The sequence below is a fragment of the Protopterus annectens genome, chromosome 9.part0 (assembly GCF_019279795.1).
Source record: "Protopterus annectens isolate FY-2018-M chromosome 9.part0, PAN1.0, whole genome shotgun sequence".
NCBI classification, from domain to species: Eukaryota; Metazoa; Chordata; order Ceratodontiformes; family Protopteridae; genus Protopterus; species Protopterus annectens.
In genome coordinates this window covers 996,392,901-996,415,596 of record NC_056743.1, presented here as the reverse complement: position 1 = coordinate 996,415,596, position 22,696 = coordinate 996,392,901, and the positions used below count along the sequence as shown (strand labels likewise).

The 22,696-nt window shown below is 44.1% G+C and overlaps 1 protein-coding gene across 1 annotated transcript in view; it reads left to right on the top strand.

Moving 5' to 3' along the window:
• The window catches only part of LOC122811732 (tubulin alpha-1C chain), a 30,361-nt gene extending 7,918 nt beyond the window's left edge, over positions 1-22,443 (top strand). Inside the window, exon 4 of the mRNA XM_044083776.1 lies at positions 21,378-22,443. Within this exon, the coding sequence (XP_043939711.1) occupies positions 21,378-22,352 (975 nt within the window). The 3' untranslated portion in view covers positions 22,353-22,443. The remainder of the gene's footprint in view (positions 1-21,377) is intronic.
• The last annotated feature ends 253 nt before the right edge of the window (positions 22,444-22,696 follow it).

Below are 22,696 nucleotides of genomic sequence, written 5' to 3'. Positions count from 1 at the left end.
ATCTTGCTGCAGATGCCCTTTAAATCCTCACTTCCCCTCTGCTTTATATGCCTTTTCCTGCTACTTATTGTGTGTGTGTGTATATTTCACTTTAATTGTTTAATGTGCAATATTAAGGAATATGCAGCTTTAAAAGTGCAAAGTGTTTGTTACAGGGAGCTTTTCTCCCTGGGCCTCCACTGAAAACAGGCCTTCTGGCCTAGTGGACATCCCCCAGTTAAACTGGAAATAAAGAAAAATAAATGAATGGTCCCTCAACCTAGAGATGGCAGAATATTCAGTTCCTGGTGCACTCCTGCAGTAAGTCACAGCACCTTCCTTTGCACTTCAATTTCTGATCTGCTGAAGTGGTGAATTGCAAGTATTTTTCTGGCCTGGACGGTTCAATTCTAAGTCCTCCTAAGATGGCTTCTGAATTGTTTCTTGGCCCATTCAGTTGCTAATCTCCCAAGTTATGCTGAGCAGAGTACATTGGATGTGCATAGGCATTTGTTGTACCTTCACAGAATTAAGACTTGTCAAAGGTTTGAGTCTTCAGTGGACAGGAGTGCTATTGTGTGCCTTCAAGCATCATTTGGCGTGCATCTCTACTCTATATGGTAGTACAATGAGATTTTTTTTTGCTATCTCCTATCCTGAGGCCACCGGGATGCGTCTGAGCTTAGGATTCTGTCCTGGTTGTTGGTTTGGGTAGACTTGCACCTCATGTACATCTACAAACCCTCCCTCTAACTAGAACATGTTAGTCTGACCTTGCCTAAATAGAACTAAAGTTGTGTGTGTGGGGGTGCCGAACAAGATCTGAGGCAAGTTAGGGAAGTGGTGCATTGGAGAATTCTTTGCTTTCTAACCTACTGTTAGACTTGGCACATCTTGTGGGCACATGTATTGGATGCACAAACTGTGTTCCCATGGTCTCGAAAGATATGATCTTTAGGAAGCAAATGTCCAGCTCCTATTGGTCACTAGCAGTCCTGAGTTCGAGACATCCTTGCCGGGAAGATTGAAGAAACTCCACACTAGTTCTAAAGCAGTTCTGAGCTGTCACTTCAGCACTGACTGTCATTTTTAATGTTTACAACATGGGTGCCAGTGGGGCTTGACATCACTAAGTCTTAGAGTCGTGCTATGTCAGCCATGCTTGACACTGGAGTAGTGGACTAGTCCCTATCTAGATTGTCCCTCTTGCATACCTTTAATGAGACTGCTTTTATTTCTTGATCGCCATTTGTCAAGAGTTTGTTTTTACAGGACACTGAGGAGTTGTACAGATGCAACTAAAATAGCTAAATTTGCAGACCTTTGTTCAAGGTATCCTTTGGTAGAAGATTAATTCAGTCCCCTCCCCTTCACTAACTTTCTGGCTTGGCTTTCACAGTTTTTGTACTGCTCAACATGAAAACAAGTATTAAGTTCAGAAGTATAGCCATTTTAACTCTTTAATTGCCCAAGCCATGGCTACATTGACTGCAGTTATGAAACCGTCTGCAGTTAAGACTGTAACTGTTTCACACCCCTGGCTTTACAGCAACTGCTAAGTTCCTGACATCAGCAGACCTCACAAATATGAAATTGTCTTGTCATGCAGGTACTGACACCCTGCAAATTGAACTTGAGCTTAAAGTGGGTCTCTGATCTAAAGGGAAGGAAAGCACTTAAAGTGCAAGCATGTTTCTGGTACCTAAATGATACTGGAACCATATTGTAGGTAACAAATTTGACTTGTGGTTAAGCATGCTCCTGACTGTAAGGGTACTTGGTCTGGTAGCCAGTGATGACTTGGCAGTCTGTTCTTGTGTGAGCTGTACACACAGCACCCCCCCCCCCAAGGATGTGGGGGGGGTGCTCCAAGAGTGAAAGCTAGAGCATGACTGGCTATCCTTCCCATGATGGCACAAAGGGGACTTGGGGAAAGTGAGTTGCTATAGCTGTAACTCCTTTGGTTAATCTTCCTACTGTTGGTGGCTGCTCTTGCACACCTAAAATGGTATGCTGGCACTACTGTGTATTTCGGGTAGTACCACAGGGGGTAGGACATTGAAGAATGCTGACCATAGTGGCCCTCTGATTCTGAAAACCAGAAGTTGCAGTATTGTCTAACCTTGTAACAGGTGTCTTCCCTTGTCTGATGCAGGCTAGAAGTGTTGTAAGATGAGGCCTCAATACCACTTAATGCTGCTATGGTTTACTGTTCAAGGTTGGAATACAGTCCCTATAATTATAAACTGCCAGGTTTTGGATACTATCACAAGACCATGTTGTGGAACTTTGTAGTATTGGAATACATCAGTTGGCATTAAGCTTCTGTTTAATATTTCTCAAGTGGAATCAGTAGCATTTCCAAAGATTAACTTGGACAGCCATTCATTACCTTTATGGGCGCTGCAGAAAAGGTGTTTAGATTTGACTGAGCCCAGCAATAAGTCAACCTTTCTAATATGCCTGCTCTAGAGCTGCCTCTCCCCTGCCTAAAGAAAGCTCTCGAGAGCTGATGCATACTAAGCACTAGTTGACCAGTAAGGCACTCTTCCCAGTTCCTACTGTAGCATTTGTCACTGGTCTCAGCTTAGCATCTTTAGTTGCTTTGGTGCTGTCTGCAAAGTTCACTTTGTGTGGATGAATATTTATGATCCTGGCACTATGGTCAAGCACAGTCAGTGGTTGCATGGAGCCAAAGGTGTTCTGGTTCTTGGTCATTCCTGTGGCTCCTGTAGAGCAGGAGTGTTGTACACCAGTCCTGTAACTGAACATTGCAGAGCTGCATATTTGCAACTTTCTCAGCTTGTCATTCACCAGCTGCAGTTTGGGTCAGTTTTCCAGGTTATCCCTGCCAGTGGGGAGGAGAAATTATAAACTTTGAAGTGTGGGTGCCCACTCTTGGGCATTCAGTTGGTTGTTTGGAAAGGGTTCTTCGGTGGTGGAATTTAGAATCTGCTGCACTTACAGCTTTAAGCTTGATGGTGACTATTGGTGGTATAACCCAAGTGGGGGGGGTGGAATAGGGTCACCCATACTGTTTTGTGAAGGGGAACCTACTGTTGAGTTGTTGTGGAGTTAAGAATAGCAGGTTTTCACTAAACAAGCATACTTGGAGTACTTAATGCAAGCACTTGCCAAATACTCACATTTTTACTTGACACTTGGAAAGGTGGGCAGGCTGGGTTCCAAGTTTACATTGCTACCCTCTAGGGAAAGATCATTGACTGAGTGGATTAACTGTCCACTGCAAAATCAGAACTGTGAGCCACAACTTTCCCCTTCATCTTATAACCATATCTTGTAAATCTTTATTCGTACTTTACAGAAGACCTCTGTTCTGTCCTCAGAACCAGCCATTTCCCAGCTCATGCAAGCCAAAACTGCTATGAACCTATGTGGCTCTATCTAGTTTGCCACGTTCCTGGTCAGACTTGTAAGTTTAGTAACTTGAGCCTTTTTTCCACTGTCTCATATAACCTAGGCCTATTACCTACCTTTCTACAGGATAGTATTGACTCTTACCATGTCAGACAAAGTTAAATTGGGTCTTAAAAAAACTAAGTGTGGATGTAAGTTGCTTCTCAGATAAACATGTCTGTCTGGGCGTGTCATTTGAAAGCAGATTGTGACACTTGTACTGGATTTGACACCATTACTCAAGATGCCTCTCGGGAGGCTCTATATGGGTCTGAGGTTTCACCTCCTTAAGGGCAAAAAAAAAAAAAAAAAAAAACATGAGTGAGTCCCTGCATCTCCATTAGTTAGGGAATAGTCCATTCCATGCTTCACCAGCATCCTCTGTGCAGACCTCAGCACCAGGATCTGTCCTCTTCCCTCAGTGTTGACCATGGTATCACTCCTCTTGGTTCCAAATGCATCACCACTAACTTCAGTGCTGTTTGGTTCCTACATTGGCTTTGACTGTTAATGTCTCTGCTACATTCTGGTCCACTGTTCATGTCTGCTACATTCTGGTCCACTGAGCAAACAGCCTCCCCGGCTCAGATGACTACATAACTTTGGCACCATCCCTGTCCACAGTGACAGCTTCTTTGGCTCCATGGGCCTCTGACTGCACATGTGTTGGCACAATCCCCAGCCACGGTGCAACAGTTTCTTCAGCTCCATTGGCTCCAAAACCAGATTTCATGCCAAGGACTAGATATTCTCCTACTTGCGATCCTTTCTTGGGGCGGATGTTTTAGTCCCTTGGAAAGACCGGATTCCCCTTCTGCAGCCTTTTAGGTGCACTAGAGTATTTCTGAACTAGACCATGTGGGCTGTGGACCAGCTTCTGGTAGCTAGGGGATTACCCATTCCAGCTAGACCTCCTGTCCCCCGTGGCTTGGAATCTTCCATCCCTTCCCCTGCTCACCCCCCCCAGCTCCCACTTTGGTACATACTGTCTCTGCTATGACAGCAGTGCCTTCCCTGTCAGCACCCATCACCCTTGTAGCATCTGCTACGATGGAGCAAGTGTTTTTCTCAGAGCGGTGCTTGGACCATCTGTACCTTGGTACCTAATCTGGCACTTTCTCATTGGCACTGTCTGTACACTGTTCCAACAGTTTCCCTTGTCACCCCTCAGATGGAATTGGTCTCTGGTGCCCCTTTGCAGAGGTGATGGGATAAGGCCCTTCACTTCAAAGGCTCACAACCAGATCTTAGGACACCAGTATCAGAATCCCCTGTGAAGACAACCCCTTCTGGAATCTCTTCAGAAGATCCCACTGGAGAGCCACCCCAGAAGAAACTGCAAGAGGAAGCACCTTGACCTCCCCGGAGGAATTCATAAAGACGCTGATTGTGATTAAGAGGAATGGTCCTCTCGTCTCCCAGAATACACTTCATTTGGAGACTTTCTTGAAATCCTCAAACAGCAAGGGGTTGGAAGTCCTCTAACCCTTCTGAGGAATCTGTTTCAGTAGATCTTCCGTACACAGCCATCTACTTGACCCTACCAGCATTCCTGAGCAGCTGCCCATTGGGGGTAATTTCTCTACTAGCCTGGCATCCTATTACTAATGTTTGGGTGCACAATGTCCAGAGGCTACCAAATAGCTTTCAGCCAACTCCCAGACCAGTCAAATGAATCCCTACGATACCACCCAATTAGAGGGGATTAGCAGTCTTAGAAATAGAAACTGCTAAAATGGGTCATCCAACCAGTCCCACCAGAACAGATATTACTCTAGGTTCTTGGTGCCAGAGACTGGACTGGAGACCAGACTTGGATCTCTGCCTACTCAACAAATTTATCAAACATCAAATTCCAGATGGTCCCAGTATAGTCCATTCTTCCCTTACTAGGGAGAGAATTCTGTTCTATTGACCTACAGAATATGTACTGCCATATTAAGATGGATCGTCACTACCGGAGGCTTCTCTGCTTTTGGCTGGGAGCCAGTCACTACCAGGTCAGTACACTGCCATTCGGTCTCAACAGCCCCCAGAGTGTTCAACTGTATGGCGGTTGTGGTAGCTCATCTTCAACTACAAGGATCAAGGGTTCCGGGTGTTTTCCTATCTAGATGACTGGCTCCTTACTGCTCTGACCAGGAATCTCCTAGTTCACAGCTTTTCTTACACTCAGGATCAACAGACTAGTTTATTGGAGTGGTCTTCAATACAACATCCTGCCAACCCCCCCCCCCCCAGGCTTTTCAAAATAAGACACCAAATTAAAGTCCTTCTGCCTCACGTTTGTACCAGCATATCTTGTACTGCAACTCTTGGGCTTTATGGCAGCTACCATTGCTATGGTACCACTGGAGGGACTGCATGAGAAACTTGCAGTGGCTCCTCTCTGCCCAATGGTCCATTACCCCACCCACTCAACCACATGATGCGCCTTACAAGCCATTGCAAGGATGAAATGCTGTGGTGCATGGAGCCACAATCTTTGTAGACAGTTCTGTCTTCCAACCCACGGCCATGGTGACACTTCTCTTTTGGGGTGGGGGGGCATTTCCAGGGAAACTGTCCAAGGCACCTGGACCCCTCAAGGCCAACTTGCACATCCTGGAACTGAGGGCAGTTGGTGTTGCAAGTGTTCCATGCAACCCTGCCTTTGGGGACCATTGCAGTTTAGACAACATCTGTCTGGTATATAAAAGTGGAACCAGATCTTAACCCTCTGTCAGGAAGCCATGTGGATTTGGCACTGGGAGAAGGCTTCCAATCGCCTTATAGCAACGCGCATTCCTGGGGGAGCTCCAACCTTTGGCAATCTGAGCAGGAACATCCTGATGCCTCATGAATGGTCCCTCAATCCTGTAATGACAGCTCAGATCTTCAGCATTCTTTGCTGTGACCTGTTTGCTTCCCCCCTGAATTACACATGCAGGAGCATTTTTGCCTTTATTTCCCCCTCAGGGTGAATTGCCAAGGGATGCTGTAACACTTTTGGCCCTTAGGTCTTCTGTATGCCTTTCCCCTGTTCCCCTTATTCCAAGCTTTCTCCAGAAAGCTCGAGGTTGAAAAGCAGTGATCCTCATTGCTTCCTACTGGCCACGTCAAGTCTGGTTCCCTTTTCTATGGCCTCATCTGATTCATAGCCTGTGGATCCAGGACCTGTTATCCCATCCTCTAGGATTGATCTGCCTGAACCTGTGCAGTCTCAAGCTCCCAGCCTGGTTCCTCCACTTCAATGATTGCCAGACTACCTGACATCCCATCTCCTGTTCATGAAATTGTGGCCTCTTACAAACCTTCCACTAAAGGTTTATTCTAGTAAATGGCCTAAGTTTTCTATTTGGGCCAAAGATCAGAACTTAAGACACTTTCTCTATGCCTATTCAAAAGATTCTGCAGTACCAGACTACTGTCCTGCATGCAGGGGCCTCTGCTTCAACAATCACTGCACATTTAACCGGTATCGCTAATTTTCATAATGGTCTGGAAAATTCTGCCTATGCAAGACTTTACTATGGTACTTCAATCCCTTACAGGCTTTCCCTTCGAGCCTTTTGATTCATGTGACTTAAAATTTTTGTCTTGGAAAACTGTACTTCTAATAACACTCTGCGAGAAGAGTATCTAAGCTGCAGGCCTTGTGTAGAGTCTCATCTTCCACGCAGACAGGGTGTTCCTTTTGTACTAATCCCTCTTTGCCAAAGATCATTTCTGGCTTTTCCATTAATATTCTAATAGAGGGGAGTACCTTTTGCACACCCTTAATGTGCACCCACAACTTCATTATTTGCATGGGATTAAATCTTTCAGTAAATAAATTGTGGCTTTTACAGGACCCAGATTGGGGAAACCTGTTTGGCTTAGCCATTACCTTTATCTACAAACAGAATAAGCTACCCTTACCTCCCAGACTAAAAAAAAAAAAAAAAAAAAAAAAAAAAAAAAAAAAAAAAAAAAAAAAAAAAAAAAAAAAAAAAAAAAAAAAAAAAAAAAAAAAAAAAAAAAAAAAAAAAAAAAAAAAAAAAAAAAAAAAAAAAAAAAAAAAAAAAAAAAAAAAAAAAAAAAAAAAAAAAAAAAAAAAAAAAAAAAAAAAAAAAAAAAAAAAAAAAAAAAAAAAAAAAAAAAAAAAAAAAAAAAAAAAAAAAAAAAAAAAAAAAAAAAAAAAAAAAAAAAAAAAAAAAAAAAAAAAAAAAAAAAAAAAAAAAAAAAAAAAAAAAAAAAAAAAAAAAAAAAAAAAAAAAAAAAAAAAAAAAACCCCCCCCCCCCCCCCCCGCCCCCCCCCCCCCCCCCCCCCCCCCCCCCCCCCCCCCCCCCCCCCCCCCCCCCCCCCCCCCCCCCCCCCCCCCCCCCCCCCCCCCACCCACTCCCCCCCCCCCCCCCCCCCCCCCCCCCCCCGCCCCCCCCACACCCCCCCCCCCCCCCCCCGCCCCCCCCCCCAGGCCCCCGCCCCCCCCCCCCCCCCCCCCCCCCCCCCCCCCCCCCCCCCCCCCCGACCCTGATTTCCCTGACTCAATCTTCTGTATTAGCTGAAAGGCTTTAAAGTAATCCCCTCCCTCAGTTCTAATCAAGCAGGTTTCATGCTCGATAGACATAAATGGATAACACATTAACCTTGGAGACCATGGTATTACCAAGAAAGACAAAATCCAAGATGTGCCATGATTTTGGATGCTTGCAAAGCACAAGTCAACTGGGAATTTATATTCAGTTGTAGTGCATTGATATAGCTTTACATTTTTTAATAAACTTGCACATATCTGTCGTCCCCTTGAACAGTTATTTTCTCTTACTACAGAAAACATACCATTCAATACCCAAAATGTTACATATCAAAATAAGTCTGCATTTGTGGGTGACTTTAACCTATATTTTGGAAACCCCTGAATACTTCTTATTTTGGATTATAAGGTGGTTAAAGACGAGTCTTTCATCTTCCCAATGAATCCTTTAGTATAGTTTTTGTAGACTTTCACATAGCTATCTGGGGTTAGCTATGACCATGCCACATTCTGTAACCCCTTTTTTGGCCCCGGACTTGTCTCTGGTTTTAGTTAGGGGTCACCACAGGAACTCTGGTCTGCTAGTGATTGGTAGTTGATTTTTTACATGCAGAGTTACCAGCCCTGATGCACAGCCTTCAAAGGTATGGCCATTCATGCATGTCTCCACGTAGAAGACGCTCTAGCTGAGAATCTAACTGGACAGCATCTGAGGTGGCAACACTACCACAGCACCACCACTGCAGGTTATTCTGCACTACACTCTTCATTTAATGAAATTATGGTCAAACCATATTCTAAGATGGCAACAGCTGAAACTCCCTATGCTAGCTAAAATCCATTAAGCCGAATATCCTAAAGATTCTATACTTCGTTGCATCTTTCCTCCATTCTTTTCTCTAAATACACAAGGCATTTGCAGAATTTATATGGTACCCAAAATCACTCTATCCTACCAAAGACTTGCACTGCCAAAAAATAAAGGGGGTCTTTGTATGCCCTCCAATTTGCAGACTATTGGAACCAGCAAGGATCAAACTTGTCTAAATCTATTTTCTCCCCTTTCAAGAAACTTTTACACCCAATTCATGATCACCAGTCTTACCTGTCCACTTAAACAAATTTAACCCGAATATTTCAACTGCATGCCCTTGTTCCTACATTCAAGCAGACATGCATATTTTATGGTTTTGTAGATACTCCCACTCCATTTGGTGCTCCTTCAATGTGAATAAAATGGGAGACCATAAATTCTCTTATGGGAGACTGCACTTTAAATTTCACATCCTAATAACTAGTCAAATTATACATTACTAAACCTAAGGTAGACTGTACTAATGTCATGGAGTGGCTTCAGGAACATGGCAGTTACATGCATAACTTCACAAACTTTGTCCCAAAAAATGCACCTATTCTGGAATACTCTTATCTGATTTAATTTTCTGTACAGTGGTTGCTTCTAAGAACCATTCCTATTGTGTTCTAGGTGTTTCCCTCCCTTTTTTTGTGTGGCTCAGAAATCTAAAACTATGAAATTGTATTCACTAAAGCTAGAAAATTCAAATATCGGGTTTAGCCCAAAGCAGCACTTTGTACATATATTTTTTTGTAGTTTATCCTCGTGTACATGTTAATCTGCATCTTGTATTTTTTGTTGTATGAAATTGAATTTTTAAATTTGAAAACTGAATATTTTAGTCTGTGCAGAAATGCACATTGTGGCTTCACGACTGGTCTCTGCCTAGTGAAGGCAGATACTGCCACACACACACACACACACACACACACACACACACACACACACACACACACACACACACACACACACACACACACACACACAGTACTTAAACTAAAGCGAATTTGGGTCCTCTTGGCCCAGGTATAGTTAATTTTGGTAGTTTCTAAAGGAAGCGACATAAGCCACAACTCTTGTGGTTGCTGCAGTCAATTTCATTAAGTAGACTGCTTTTTGCTACCTCTGAAGCAGTGTACCAAGGTGAAGGTTTGTGTCTTGAGGCATTTAATTTGTGTTGAAATACATGTGGCTTTTTTTAGGGGTTACCTTGCTGAAAATGTAAGACTTTCCCAAGTTAATATTGGCTTTACTTAATCCTTGCTGTAAGGGTACAGCAGTTTCACCTTTGCTGTAAGGGTACAGCAGTTTCACCTTTTTCTAAGAAACTTTCTTCATGTTCATAGCAGACTTGCTTGTGGTGGTAGCTCTGAAGGTGCTGTGGTTGGGTACTTTCCTCTTCTGGATCATGTTTACATTGTCCAGTTTCAAGCTCAAGGACTGCCAGAGTAGGGTTTGCAGCCTGACTAGTCACTGACTAGTACTAGTCAGTGTTATGGCATCCATTTGTAGGAAATGGGTATGTCTCGTGCTTTGGACTACCTAACATATATGGTTATTCTCATCTTGCCTTCATTTTTACATGTGGGTTTGGAGCCAAACATCTGCTCCCAACTTGGCCGATTTACAAGCTGGAAGACTTCTGGTTGACTTGTGGCTAAGCAGGTATTTCATGATGCACCAGTGCGATCCCCAATCTCATTTGCCGTGTTTAGTTCGGATGTGCTTCTCTTGGCTCTGAGTCCTTTTCAAATTCTTTACATTCATAGTGGATATTGCATATTTAGTGTAATCTTATAGGCTATACTGCAGTGGTGGTGCTCTAGCATTTTTAGCTCACAGTACAATAAGTATGTCCCTTTCTCAGCTAAAGTGTCTATGTGGAGACATGCATGAATGGGCTATACCTTCATTGAAGGCTGTGCATCAGAGCTGGCAACTATGTAAAATATCTACTGCCAATCATTAGTGGACTGGAGTTCTGCTGTGGCGACCCCTAACCAGGAAAAGCCATCTTGTAGGCTTTTGCAATTGTTTCCTTTGTAAAACTTTTTTGACTGTTAGTTTTTGGTATCCTTCCAGAAAGTGCCATTGCAAATTTTATAGATTGGCTATTGTTTCTGCTCTTAACACTTTTTTGGAACCCTGCTCTTGACATTTTGGTATTTACTTGGATTGTAAGGTGTAATTAGAATTCCTTGGATCTGCTTAGGTTTAGATTTGATTGCATCTAGGTTTTCTGTGACTGAACCTGTCTGTTTAAATACTTTCTGTTGGACCAGGTAACTCTGGCCTGTAATTGGAGGCCTAGTCAGTTACTCTGCAGCCTGGCTGTTTGAGGACCAGTCATTACTAATCCCCTGGGTCTAGGTAATGTCCCAACATAGCAGGTATTACACTACTCTTCATTAATGAAAATGTCAAACATATCAATGGCCACAGCTTTGGGGCCATTCACTCAACCATAAACAAGCTCTACAACAAAGGAGGAAGCTACTACAATTAGAGCAAAATCCTTAAATAAAAGCTTTCAAATAATTGGTACCCAAAATCATCCTACCAAAGACTTGCACTGCCAAAAAATAAAGGGGGTCTTGGTATGCCAGACCTGCATATTTACAGAATTTTACATGGGCTAAAATTGCTAATCCTAAAGACACTCAATCGCGGTACCATCTCTGGGTTAAGGTGTGGCTTAACCACATTTTAAACCACCTTAACTCCAAAGCTCTTCCCTTTATAGACCCATTAGTTCTTGGGATACAAGGGGAAAAAATCCTTTCAGGAACTAATTTAATTGGAAAGGGCTCTTATTATAGCCTATTCATTTAAACCCTAATCTCATTCTGAATAGAAATAGGATTAATTATCCAATTACCCTTTGGTTATACCCAATGGGATATCTAAATTTAGGGATTTATCACCCAATTACAAAGACCCTAAAGTGGTCTTAAGTGTAATTCTGCGTCAACTAAGGGAACTGTGCCTTATGTTCACATTATAAATTAAGTAGACTAATGGAAACTTTGTCAACATGCTATCCCAGCTATGCAACACTCCACCAAGACTCCAATTTGCAGACTATTGGAACCAGCAAGGATCAAACTTGTCTAAATCTATTTTCTCCCCTTTCACGAAACTTGTACACCCAACTCATGATCACCAGTCTTACCTGTCCATTTAACCCGAATATTTCAACTGCATGCCCTTGTTCCTACATTCAAGCGGACATGCATATTTTATGGTTTTGTAGATACTCCCACTCCATTTGGTGCTCCTTCAATGTGAATAAAATGGGAGACTGCACTTTAAATTTCACATCCTAATAACTAGTCAAATTATACATTACTCAACTTAAGGTAGACTGTACTAATGTCATGGAGTGGCTTCAGGAACATGGCAGTTACATGCATAACTTCACAAACTTTGTCCCAAAAAATGCACCTATTCTGGAATACTCTTATCTGATTTAAAATTCTTTTCTGTACAGTGGTTGCTTCTAAGAACCATTCCTATTGTGTTCTAGGTAATTGTTTCCCTCCCTTTTTTGTGTGTGGCTCAGAAGAATGCTTATCTAAAACTATGAAATTGTATTCACTAAAGCTAGAAAATCTTTTCAAATATCGGGTTTAGCCCAAAGCAGCACTTTGTACATATATTTTTTTTGTAGTTTATCCTCGTGTACATGTTAATTTGCATCTTGTATTTTTTTGTTGTATGAAATTGAATTTTTAAATTTGAAAACTGAATATTTTAAGTCTTTGTGCAGAAATGCACATTGTGGTTTCACGACTGGTCACTGCCTAGTGAAGGCAGATATTACACCCACACACACACCACACACACACCACACACACACACACACACACACACACACACACACACACACACCACACACACACACACACACCACACACACAGAAACTAAAGCGAATTTGGGTCCTCTTGGCCCAGGTAGGTATAGTTAATTTTGGTAGTTTCTAAAGGAAGCGACATAAGCCACAACTCTTGTGGTTGCTGCAGTCAATTTCATTAAGTAGACTGCTTTTTGCTATCTCTGAAGCAGTGTACCAAGGTGAAGGTTTGTGTCTTGAGGCATTTAATTTGTGTTGAAATACATGTGGGGTTTTTTTTAGGAGCTACCTTGCTGAAAATGTAAGATTTTCCCAAGTTAATATTGGCTTTACTTAATCCTTGCTTTAAGGGTACAGCAGTTTCACCTTTGCTTTAAGGGTACAGCAGTTTCACCTTTTTCTATGTGAAACTTTCTTCATGTTCATAGCAGACTTGCTTGTGGTGGTAGCTCTGAAGGTGCTGTGGTTGGGTACTTTCCTCTTCTGGATCATGTTTACATTGTCCAGTTTCAAGCTCAAGGACTGCCAGACTAGGGTTTGCAGCCTGACTAGTCACCGACTAGTACTAGTCAGTGTTATGGCATCCATTTGTAGGAAATGTGCTTTGGACTACCTAACATATTCATTTTTACATGTGGGTTTGGAGCCAAACATCTGCTCCCAACTTGGCCGATTTACAAGCTGGAAGACTTCTGGTTGACTTGTGGCTAAGCAGGTATTTCATGGTGCACTAGTGCGATCCCCAATCTAGTTTGCCGTGTTGACTAGTTCGGATGTGCTTCTCTTGGCTCTGGCAAAGTCCTTTTCACATTCTTTACATTCATAGTGGATATTGCATATTTAGTGTAATCTTATAGGCTATACTGCAGTGGTGGTGCTGCGGTAGCATTGTCGCCTCACAGTACAATGTTGTCCTGTTACTTTCTCAGCTAAAGTGTCTATGTGGAGACATGCATGAATGGGCTATACCTTCATTGAAGGCTGTGCATCAGAGCTGGCAACTATGTAAAATATCTACTGCCAATCATTAGTGGACTGGAGTTCTGCTGTGGCAACCCCTAACCAGGAAAAGCCAAAAGTGTCATCTTGTAGGCTTTTGTCCAAGTTGTCCTTGTGAACTTTTTGACTAGTAGTATTGGTATCCTGTGCCCAGTTGGGCGCCATTGCAAATTTTAGGTAGTTTGGCTATTTTCTTCTGCTCTTAACAGGGGCTCCTCTTATTTGTACTGCTCTTGACCATTTTGGTATCTTGACTGGTGGGTATCTGCTAAGGTGATATTTATAGAATTGCTGTTGGTTTCTGCCTTAGGTTACAGAATTTGTATTTTTGACATCTCAATTTTTTTCCTGTGACTGAACCTGTCTGTTTAAATACTTGGTCTGTTGGACCTAGTTTGTTACACTGGGCTAGGCCTGTAACTTGGAGGACCTAGTCCTTGTGTAACTTCTGCAGGGCTAGGCCTGTTTGAGGACCTAGTCAATTATTATTTTCTCCCCTCTGGTTTTGCATGTCAATGTTCTAAGGATAGCAAGGAGCATAAACCCTCTGCACAAAATGCTCCCAGAAGATAACTGATGGCCACCGTAGCTATTTGGGGGCCATTCACTTCAGCCATAAACAAGCTCTACAACAAAAGGAGGAAGCTACTACAATATAGAGCAAAATCCTTGAAAGGTAAGACACCTTTGATCATTATAAGTAAAAAACTAAGAGCTCTCATAAAATCATCCAAGGCAAATTTTGAGAGAAAAATCGCCAAGGACTCTAAAGACAATCATAAGGCCTTCTTTAGCTATGTTAGAAACCTAGGAGGAAACTCCCAGATATGCTCAGAATTAGTTCAAAATGATGTGAAAATTACTGAACCTACACATATTGCTAACATACTGGCTGACAGGTTCAGTGCAAACTTCTCCCCCCCAAAAGGAGAGATATCTATTCCAGAGGATTGTAGCCCCAAACATCTCCAACGCCCAGGTGAGAACTGCCCTCACTAAGGCAAAAAACACAACATCCATGGGACCAGATGGTGTCCCGGCTGTGTGCTTCATGAACACAACGAGGAGCTAATTCCACAGTTAGGAGAGCTGTCTAATCTTAGCCTCACCTCAGGATGGCGCTCAAGGAGTGCGTGTGGTCCCACTTCATAAGGGCGGCCTCCACAGACCCTGAAATTACCGCCCCATTGGCTGTGAGCCTTATCTGCAAAGCCATGGAGAGGATCATAATGGAACTCATAAATAAAGACATAGGGAACTTGCAGACTTTGGATCCAACCCAGTTTGGCTTTGTCAAAGGCAGATCCTGCCTCTTAAACTTGGTTGACTTTTTCGAGACAGTCACCAAGGCCATTGATGAGGGAAAGGCAGTCCATACAGCCTACCTCGACCTGGCAAAGGCCTTCGACACAATACCCCACTCGGGTATCATCGAAAAACTCATCAGCTTGAATGTAAACCCATACATCACAAGATGGGTTGCAAACTGGCTAAGCGACAGAACCCACAGGGTCAGAGTTGCTGGAGCCATGTCAGACTCAAAGCCTGTCACAAGTGGTGTCCCACCAGGCTCAGTCCTGGGTCCACTCTTGTTCGGCATCTACTTTTCTGAAGTACAAGCAAACACAGGAGGGTTATGGCTGACAAAGTTTGCAGATGACTGCAAACTGGCGCCATAGTCGAAAACACATCTGACACTGATATCCTCCAGAAGGGCCTCACAAACGGATAACTGGTGTCAGAGCCATGGCCTGAAGTTAAACGCCAAAAAATGCATAGTCATAAGACCCAAGTTGACAGTAGTCTTTCGTTTGACACTCATGTTGCTAAAGTAGTTAGGAAAACCTTCTATATCTCCCACCTGATCATGAAGGGATTCACATCTAGATCAAGGGAGGTCATCGTCCCCCTGTACTCATCACTCATTAGACCTATGGTTGAGTACAATGCCCCGTTCGGAATGTATCTGACCAGACACCTGATGCAGCTTGAAAGGCCCCAAAAGTTCCTCACCAAAAGGATAAAGGGTCTCAAAAATATGTCTTATGCTGCCCGACTGAAAGAACTCCAGCTTTATTCAGTCTCATACTGCTTGCTCAGAGGTGACCTGTGCCTGACATATAAGGCCACGTCAAACCCATATTTGATGAATATGCTTCACCTCAAAAAATCTAGATCCCTCAGAACCACAAGGGCGGGAGACTTAAACCTTGACACTGTTATAAATAGAACGTGCTGGAGGGACAGATTCATCACCCAGAGACTCCCTATGCTGTGGAACAAAATCCCGGTACATGTGAGGCAGAGCACCTCACTGGCCTTGTTCAAGAGGAATCTTGACCAATGGATGGGAGATTGCAGATATACCCCAGGGATTACTTCAGTGTCACTGCTTGACAGAGGCACAGAAAAATGATAGGCATAGTTTTTATTCAAACTAAAGGGGTGGCGAAAGCCACATAACTATGGGCTAGGCTTATAAATGCCCTTGGGCAGATAGCCTAGTATGAACCTATGAACCTAAGAATCATGCTTGTTCTGTCATGCTTTCTCTCCTAGAGTTCTTTTACAGGAGAACAAGCTGATACTCGAGGGTCTCTTGAAACCAGCCTTTGAGGAAGCTTTATCTAGTTCATGGGCTTCCAAGTCCACTAAATCAGATCAGAGTAAATCAAAATCTTCAAAAAGGTCTTCTCTGGCACCGGATGGTGTCTGAGCCACCTGCCAAATTACCAAAATCTGCCTCTGTCTTTAGCTGAAGGAGAGCATCTTTGTATCAGTTGGCCACAGGTGCTTGGTGCAAACTTTTGAACCATTGGAAATGACTGACTCTACTGCTCAGAGCCAGTCTGTAGAATCCCTACTGGTCTCCTTGCTAAGTCTCCAGTGCCTCCTAGGTTGAGATCCCTACTTCATCTTCCAAAAGGCTCCTGGAATATGTGGAGAAGGTAGTACTGAGACTCCTGAAGTAGTCTGCTCCGTCTTAATTTTTTGTTGGCTCTGACCCCAATCTGTTCCCAGAGCCACTCTATCCAGTTTTGCCCTAGTCTGTTCCTTCTCTGAGCCTTGTTGGCCTTTTCAGTGCTTTACCAGCAGAGGAACTCTGTTCCCCCTCCCCTTGCTGCTGCATCAGAGCAGAGTTCAGCTCTGACGCACTGCTCCGTCTGTGTCCAGGGACCGAAGCTCTTCTGTCAGTGCCGATGGGGAGGGTTGGAATCTGTTCCAAGCCTTCCTCTGTGCATCCACCAGGGTGAGCTCAGACCCTGTATCTATCTGAGCCGATGGCTGTGGCTCCAGTGCCAACCTTTCTTTCTCTTCAGAGCCAGAAGTCTCCTTTCAAGGTGATAGGAGCATGCTGTCTCAAACTACAGCCCCTGCTAGTGGTACAAGTGGTACAAGCACTTCAGTCTCTGCACCTACTCTCTCCAGAGATGGACCTGCAGCCTCAGGGGCCACTGGCTGGTGGCCCCCACTCTTCAAAGGCCTCCCTTCAAGAAGCCCCCTGGAAGAGGGTATGCAAGAGGAAGCGTATAGACTCCCAGGAGTTTGTCAGACATGATCCCTAGAGTCTGAAGGGTCCCCCAAGTCATCATGTCACCCTTGTGGACATCCTGGCATTCCTTAAGCAGAGGTGCGACTGGTCCACTGTCAACCCTTCTAAGTCTGCACCTGAAGGCTTTCGGGTCTCAACGCTCTTGCCTCTTGGGTGCCTCCACCTACCGACTAATGGATCTGGTTAGAGTGGGATACTCCAATGCCATGGAGCCAGTCCCCCAGAGACCAAAAGTTGTTGTCCAAGGGTGTTCATAGATGCCATGGTGGTGGCCACAGTTCATCCACCAAACAAGGGGTCTCAACAGATGGGCAGATTTGGGAGACTTCCTCTGTTCATTCACCAAACAAGGGGACTTGGAAGTGTGTGTAGTTTAGTGGCATTTACACTTAGTTGCTCACTTCACGAGGTTGCAGGGGGACCTCAAAGGAGTTGGATTCCATACAGGGTGCTTGTCCTGAGGTAGTCCCTGATAGGATTTCTGCTCATTTGTCCACCCTAAGTTCCGTTGACTCTCCCATGCAGCTGATGGGAGTGAGCAGAGCAGTGGGTTCAGTAGTTGCCATTTGGGTGCCACTCCTGGATGAGCCTGTGTAATTTTGCCGAGCCGAATCCACCTTCACAAACTCCATTTAATGGTTCCTCTGGTCCCAAGATGAAAAACGTATGTCTAGGAAAGAAACTCTGCCATGTGACTCTTTTACCACTCCCTCTGCCATATCTCAAAGAGGAGGTAAAATGTGGTTCAAAAAGTTCCAGAGGGTCTTTCTGGACACACTAAATCCTCCTGCTGTGGAGGAGGAAATGGTAGTCGCCCTAAAGGCAGGGGTGGTCCACAATACCAAGGCCATGATTCCTTCAAGGGCAGCCTTATCAGATCTAAAGATGTGGGGCCTGACTTTCTCTGGGGTCAGTTGGTCACATCTTTGTATTTGGAAGCCTGGCTAAATATCACCCAAGATATCTGGGTACAAAGTTGTTACCAGATGCTATATCATACCCTTTCCTTCCAGAGTGTTCCCAAAAAGATCCCACATTCCACCCAATCACAGGGATCCGGCAACTGTGGAGATGGGACAGGTTGCTCTTAGTCATCCAGCCCATCCCAACAGACCAGACAGGATCCAGAACTTACTCTAGTTTCTTTGATCCCAAAACAAACCAGAGACTGGAGGCCAATTTTGGACCTCAGCAGATTAAACAAATCTGAAGGACAAGTTTTGGATGGTCACACTGCAGTCTATACTCCCATTGTTGGGGAAAGACTATTGGATGTGCTCTCTGGATCTCAAAGATGCCTGCTACCATATAAAAATGGACAAGGCATGAAGGAGATCTGCACTTCGGCTGCGAGTTGTAATCAGTTTCGTGCTCTGCCCTTAGGTCTCACCACAGACCCCCAGGGTGTTCACATGCATGGCAGTAGTGACTGCTCACTTGAGACGTCAGGGATTCCAGGTGTTTCCATATTTGGACTGGCTCCTGACCACCACCAGGCATGTACTCATCCAAAACAGGGATGCCACCATTCAACTTTGAACTAGATCTCAAACTGGGAAACGTCTATTACTGCCCTCGCAGTCTCTTTTCGGCAGGGGGTATGACAGTTCATCTCCCTTCCGAAAGAGCACAAAGCCTTCTCAAGTTCAGCATCTTCTGCTTCGGAAAGTCCAAGCAAAATGGGTTCTTCACCTTCTCTGTACAATGGCTTCAACCATTCTGTTAATACCTTTAGCCAGGTTACACATGAGAATCCTCCAATGGCTCCTGTCTTCCCAGTGGTCATGCAATATCTACTGCTGTCACCCTGTCCTGCTGATGGAAAAGCCTCCAACCACTTCATAGGAGCTCCCTTTGTTCCTGCCCAACCCATTGCCACTGACCACTGCTGCTTCCCAGATCAGGTGGGGGGTATCTTGGCAGGACTGTCCACGGCATATGGCAAGAACACGAGGCTCATCTGCATATCAATGTTCTGGAGAGGAGGGCAGTGCATCTGACATTGCAAGCACTTCAGGACCTTCCTCCAGAGACTATTGCGATACCAGATGTTGCCCACTGAGAGGCCATGCGAGTTTGGGAATGGGTGATTCTTCCCAGCTGTTTCTGGTAGCAATGCACATTCTGGGGACAGCCAGCGTGATAGCGGACAAGCTAAGCCAGGCACTTACTGCATCAAGTGGTCTTTGAAATTGGGGAAATAGTGTAACAGATTTTCTGGAGATGGGACAGCCTTGCTGTGACCTTTTTGCCAGCCCAGTCAATGCCAAGTGCAGCAGCTAGTTTTCCTTTATTTCCCCCTCCAGGGGAAACTCCCAGAAACGCTCTGGTCCATGATTGGCCCACAGGACTTCTGTATGCCTTTCCTTCATTCCCTCTTCTCCAATCAGCTGGGAAGCAAGTTGATCCTCACTGCTCCTTTCTGGCCTAGTCAGGTCTGGTTCCCCTTCCTTGAGCCTCTCTTGGACAATACTGGGATTCTGGACCCAGTTCCAGATCTATTGTCCTACATGGGTTTGCTACATCCTGCTGTCCACACCCTCAAATTGACTGCATGGCTGCTGCATTCCATCTCTAGTCAGGCTTCATGATTCGCTTTCTCTGGCTGTATGACAGTAAATGGCAAAGGTTGTTTTTATTTTGCAACAGACCAAAGAATTTCAGAAGTCAGGCCAGTTATTAATTTCAGACTCCAGCTTGGGCTTACCGGTTTGTGACCTTGTCTAACTACCAGTTTAAGGTGACCTTGTCAACTGGATTTTTAGTTGCATAGCCTTCATCTACAATTGGGAGGGCAGACCTTTACCACACTATCAAGGCTCATTCTACCAGGTCTGTCTACCTCTGCAGCCTTTCAAGCCAGGGTACCACTTTATCATATTTGTGCAGCAGCTACGTGGGCTGCTACTCACCTGTATTACACAAATTGGATTTTGCATCCAGGGGTAGAGCATCCTTTAGCTCCACAGTGCTCTGGAGTATTTTCCAATGAGCCACCCAAGAATAAGGCACTAGGGACTCTGTCCCATATGTAAAAATGAAGGTGGGATTGGACCACCTAACATAGTTATGTACTCGCATAATATTCCATGTTGGTAAATCTTGCCCTTTATTTTTACCAACCCGCCCTCCTGCCCCCATCCTGAAAGATCTGGAGGTAATTGGATTGTCTTAGTTGGTGACCCTTGGTATTGGTTTGTTAGGGTTTTTTCTGTTTCTAGCGCGCCGCAAACAAGGTCTGGGGATTGCACTAGTGCACCATGGGATACCTGCTTGGCCACGAGCCAACCACAAGTCTTCCAGCTTGGCTTCAGGACTGAAGAGAAAAATAACATTATGTACTCACCATAATGTCGATGTCGGTAGTCCACCTCACCCTTCATTTTTTACATATGGTTCAGAGCCAAACCTCTGCTCAGACTGCTGATTTACAAGCTGGAAGACTTCTGGTTAGCTCGTGGCCAAGCTGGAAGACTTGTGGTTGGCTCGTGGCCAAGCTGGAAGACTTCTGGTTGGCTCGTGGCCAAGCTGGAAGACTTCTGGTTGGCTCGTGGTCTTCCAGCTTGGCCACGAGCTAACCAGAAGTCTTCCAGCTTGTAAATCAGCAGTCTGAGCAGAGGTTTGGCTCAGAACCATATGTAAAAAAATGAAGGGTGAGGTGGACTACCAACATCGATGTTATGGTGAGTACATAACTTTATTTTTCCCTTCAGTCCTGAAATCCTTGAGCAGAATTGAGGGTGGTCTGTATAGTTTGAGACTAAATTCCAACTTGAAAGCTGCTTGTTTTTAATCATTTGTACACAAAGTGGGTAACTTTGTAAACTTGGATACTTATGGCTTACTCTATCCCACTGGCAAAATTTAGTAAAACCTTTTTCTATGGATGGTCTTCACTTAAGTCGGTGTGTGGGTGGTTACTGTCTGAAGGGATAATGCTTGTATGGTTTTGTCAAGTGCCATTCCCACCTTTTTGGAGCAGTCTCCAGCAGGACTTGCCTTGTACAGGTGAGCATAAATTGGTTTTGTTTTAAGTAGCTTCTTTGGGTAGGAAGGGAATAGGGATGTCACTCCCTCCAGCCCCTGTGCAAGTTTTACCATTTTAATGCCAACTGTAACTAGAAATGCAATTTTTTGAATCTTTGCATGTCCGTCAGTTTACTTAAGTGGAAAGATTTTGATTTGAGATTGTGTAGTGCTAACATTTTTCTTTTTCTTTTCAGGCTGACCAGTGCACAGGTCTACAGGGATTCTTGGTCTTCCACAGTTTTGGTGGTGGTACAGGTTCTGGCTTTACTTCCCTGCTAATGGAACGACTCTCTGTTGATTATGGCAAGAAGTCCAAATTGGAGTTCTCAATTTACCCAGCTCCTCAGGTCTCTACTGCTGTGGTAGAGCCATACAATTCCATCTTGACTACTCATACCACATTGGAGCATTCAGACTGTGCATTCATGGTAGACAATGAAGCAATTTATGATATTTGCCGCAGAAATTTAGATATAGAGCGCCCAACCTACACAAACTTAAATCGTCTAATTAGTCAGATAGTGTCTTCCATTACAGCCTCTCTTCGTTTTGATGGTGCCTTAAATGTAGATTTGACAGAGTTCCAGACCAACTTGGTGCCCTACCCACGTATTCACTTCCCTTTGGCTACCTATGCTCCAGTTATATCTGCTGAGAAAGCATACCATGAGCAGCTGACTGTTGCAGAGATTACTAATGCATGCTTTGAACCAGCTAACCAGATGGTGAAATGTGACCCACGTCATGGAAAGTACATGGCTTGTTGCCTGTTGTACCGTGGTGATGTGGTACCCAAAGATGTAAATGCTGCTATTGCCACCATCAAAACTAAGCGTACTATCCAGTTTGTGGACTGGTGCCCAACTGGTTTTAAGGTTGGAATAAACTACCAGCCTCCTACTGTGGTACCAGGTGGTGACCTGGCTAAGGTGCAGCGTGCTGTATGCATGTTGAGCAACACAACAGCAATTGCTGAAGCTTGGGCTCGCTTGGACCACAAGTTTGACTTGATGTATGCTAAACGTGCCTTTGTTCATTGGTATGTTGGTGAAGGTATGGAGGAGGGAGAATTCTCAGAGGCCCGTGAAGATATGGCTGCTTTGGAGAAAGATTATGAAGAGGTTGGTGCAGACAGTGTTGAAGGAGAGGAGGAGGGTGAAGAATATTAATATGTTCAGCTGTCCTGTTTGTGTAATTTTCTATGTTTGTACTGTACTGCTGTCCATGTAAGTGTTGTGGTGAATAAAAACATGCTTTCAAGCTTGGTCTCATTCTCTCGTGTTTAATAACATGCTTTCAAGCTTGGTCTCATTCCCTCATAACCTAGAAATACCAACTCTCATTAGTGAAGTGATTTACATGCAAGAAACACTTGCTGATCTTCCCCATTGTCTAACACTAGCTGCCCTGCATGCCTAACAAATTCCCATTAACTAGCTTAGAACACTAAGCTTCACTTGTAGGAATTGAAATATGTGAATCCAGAACAGGAATTTGCTTTGTCTTGGTACAT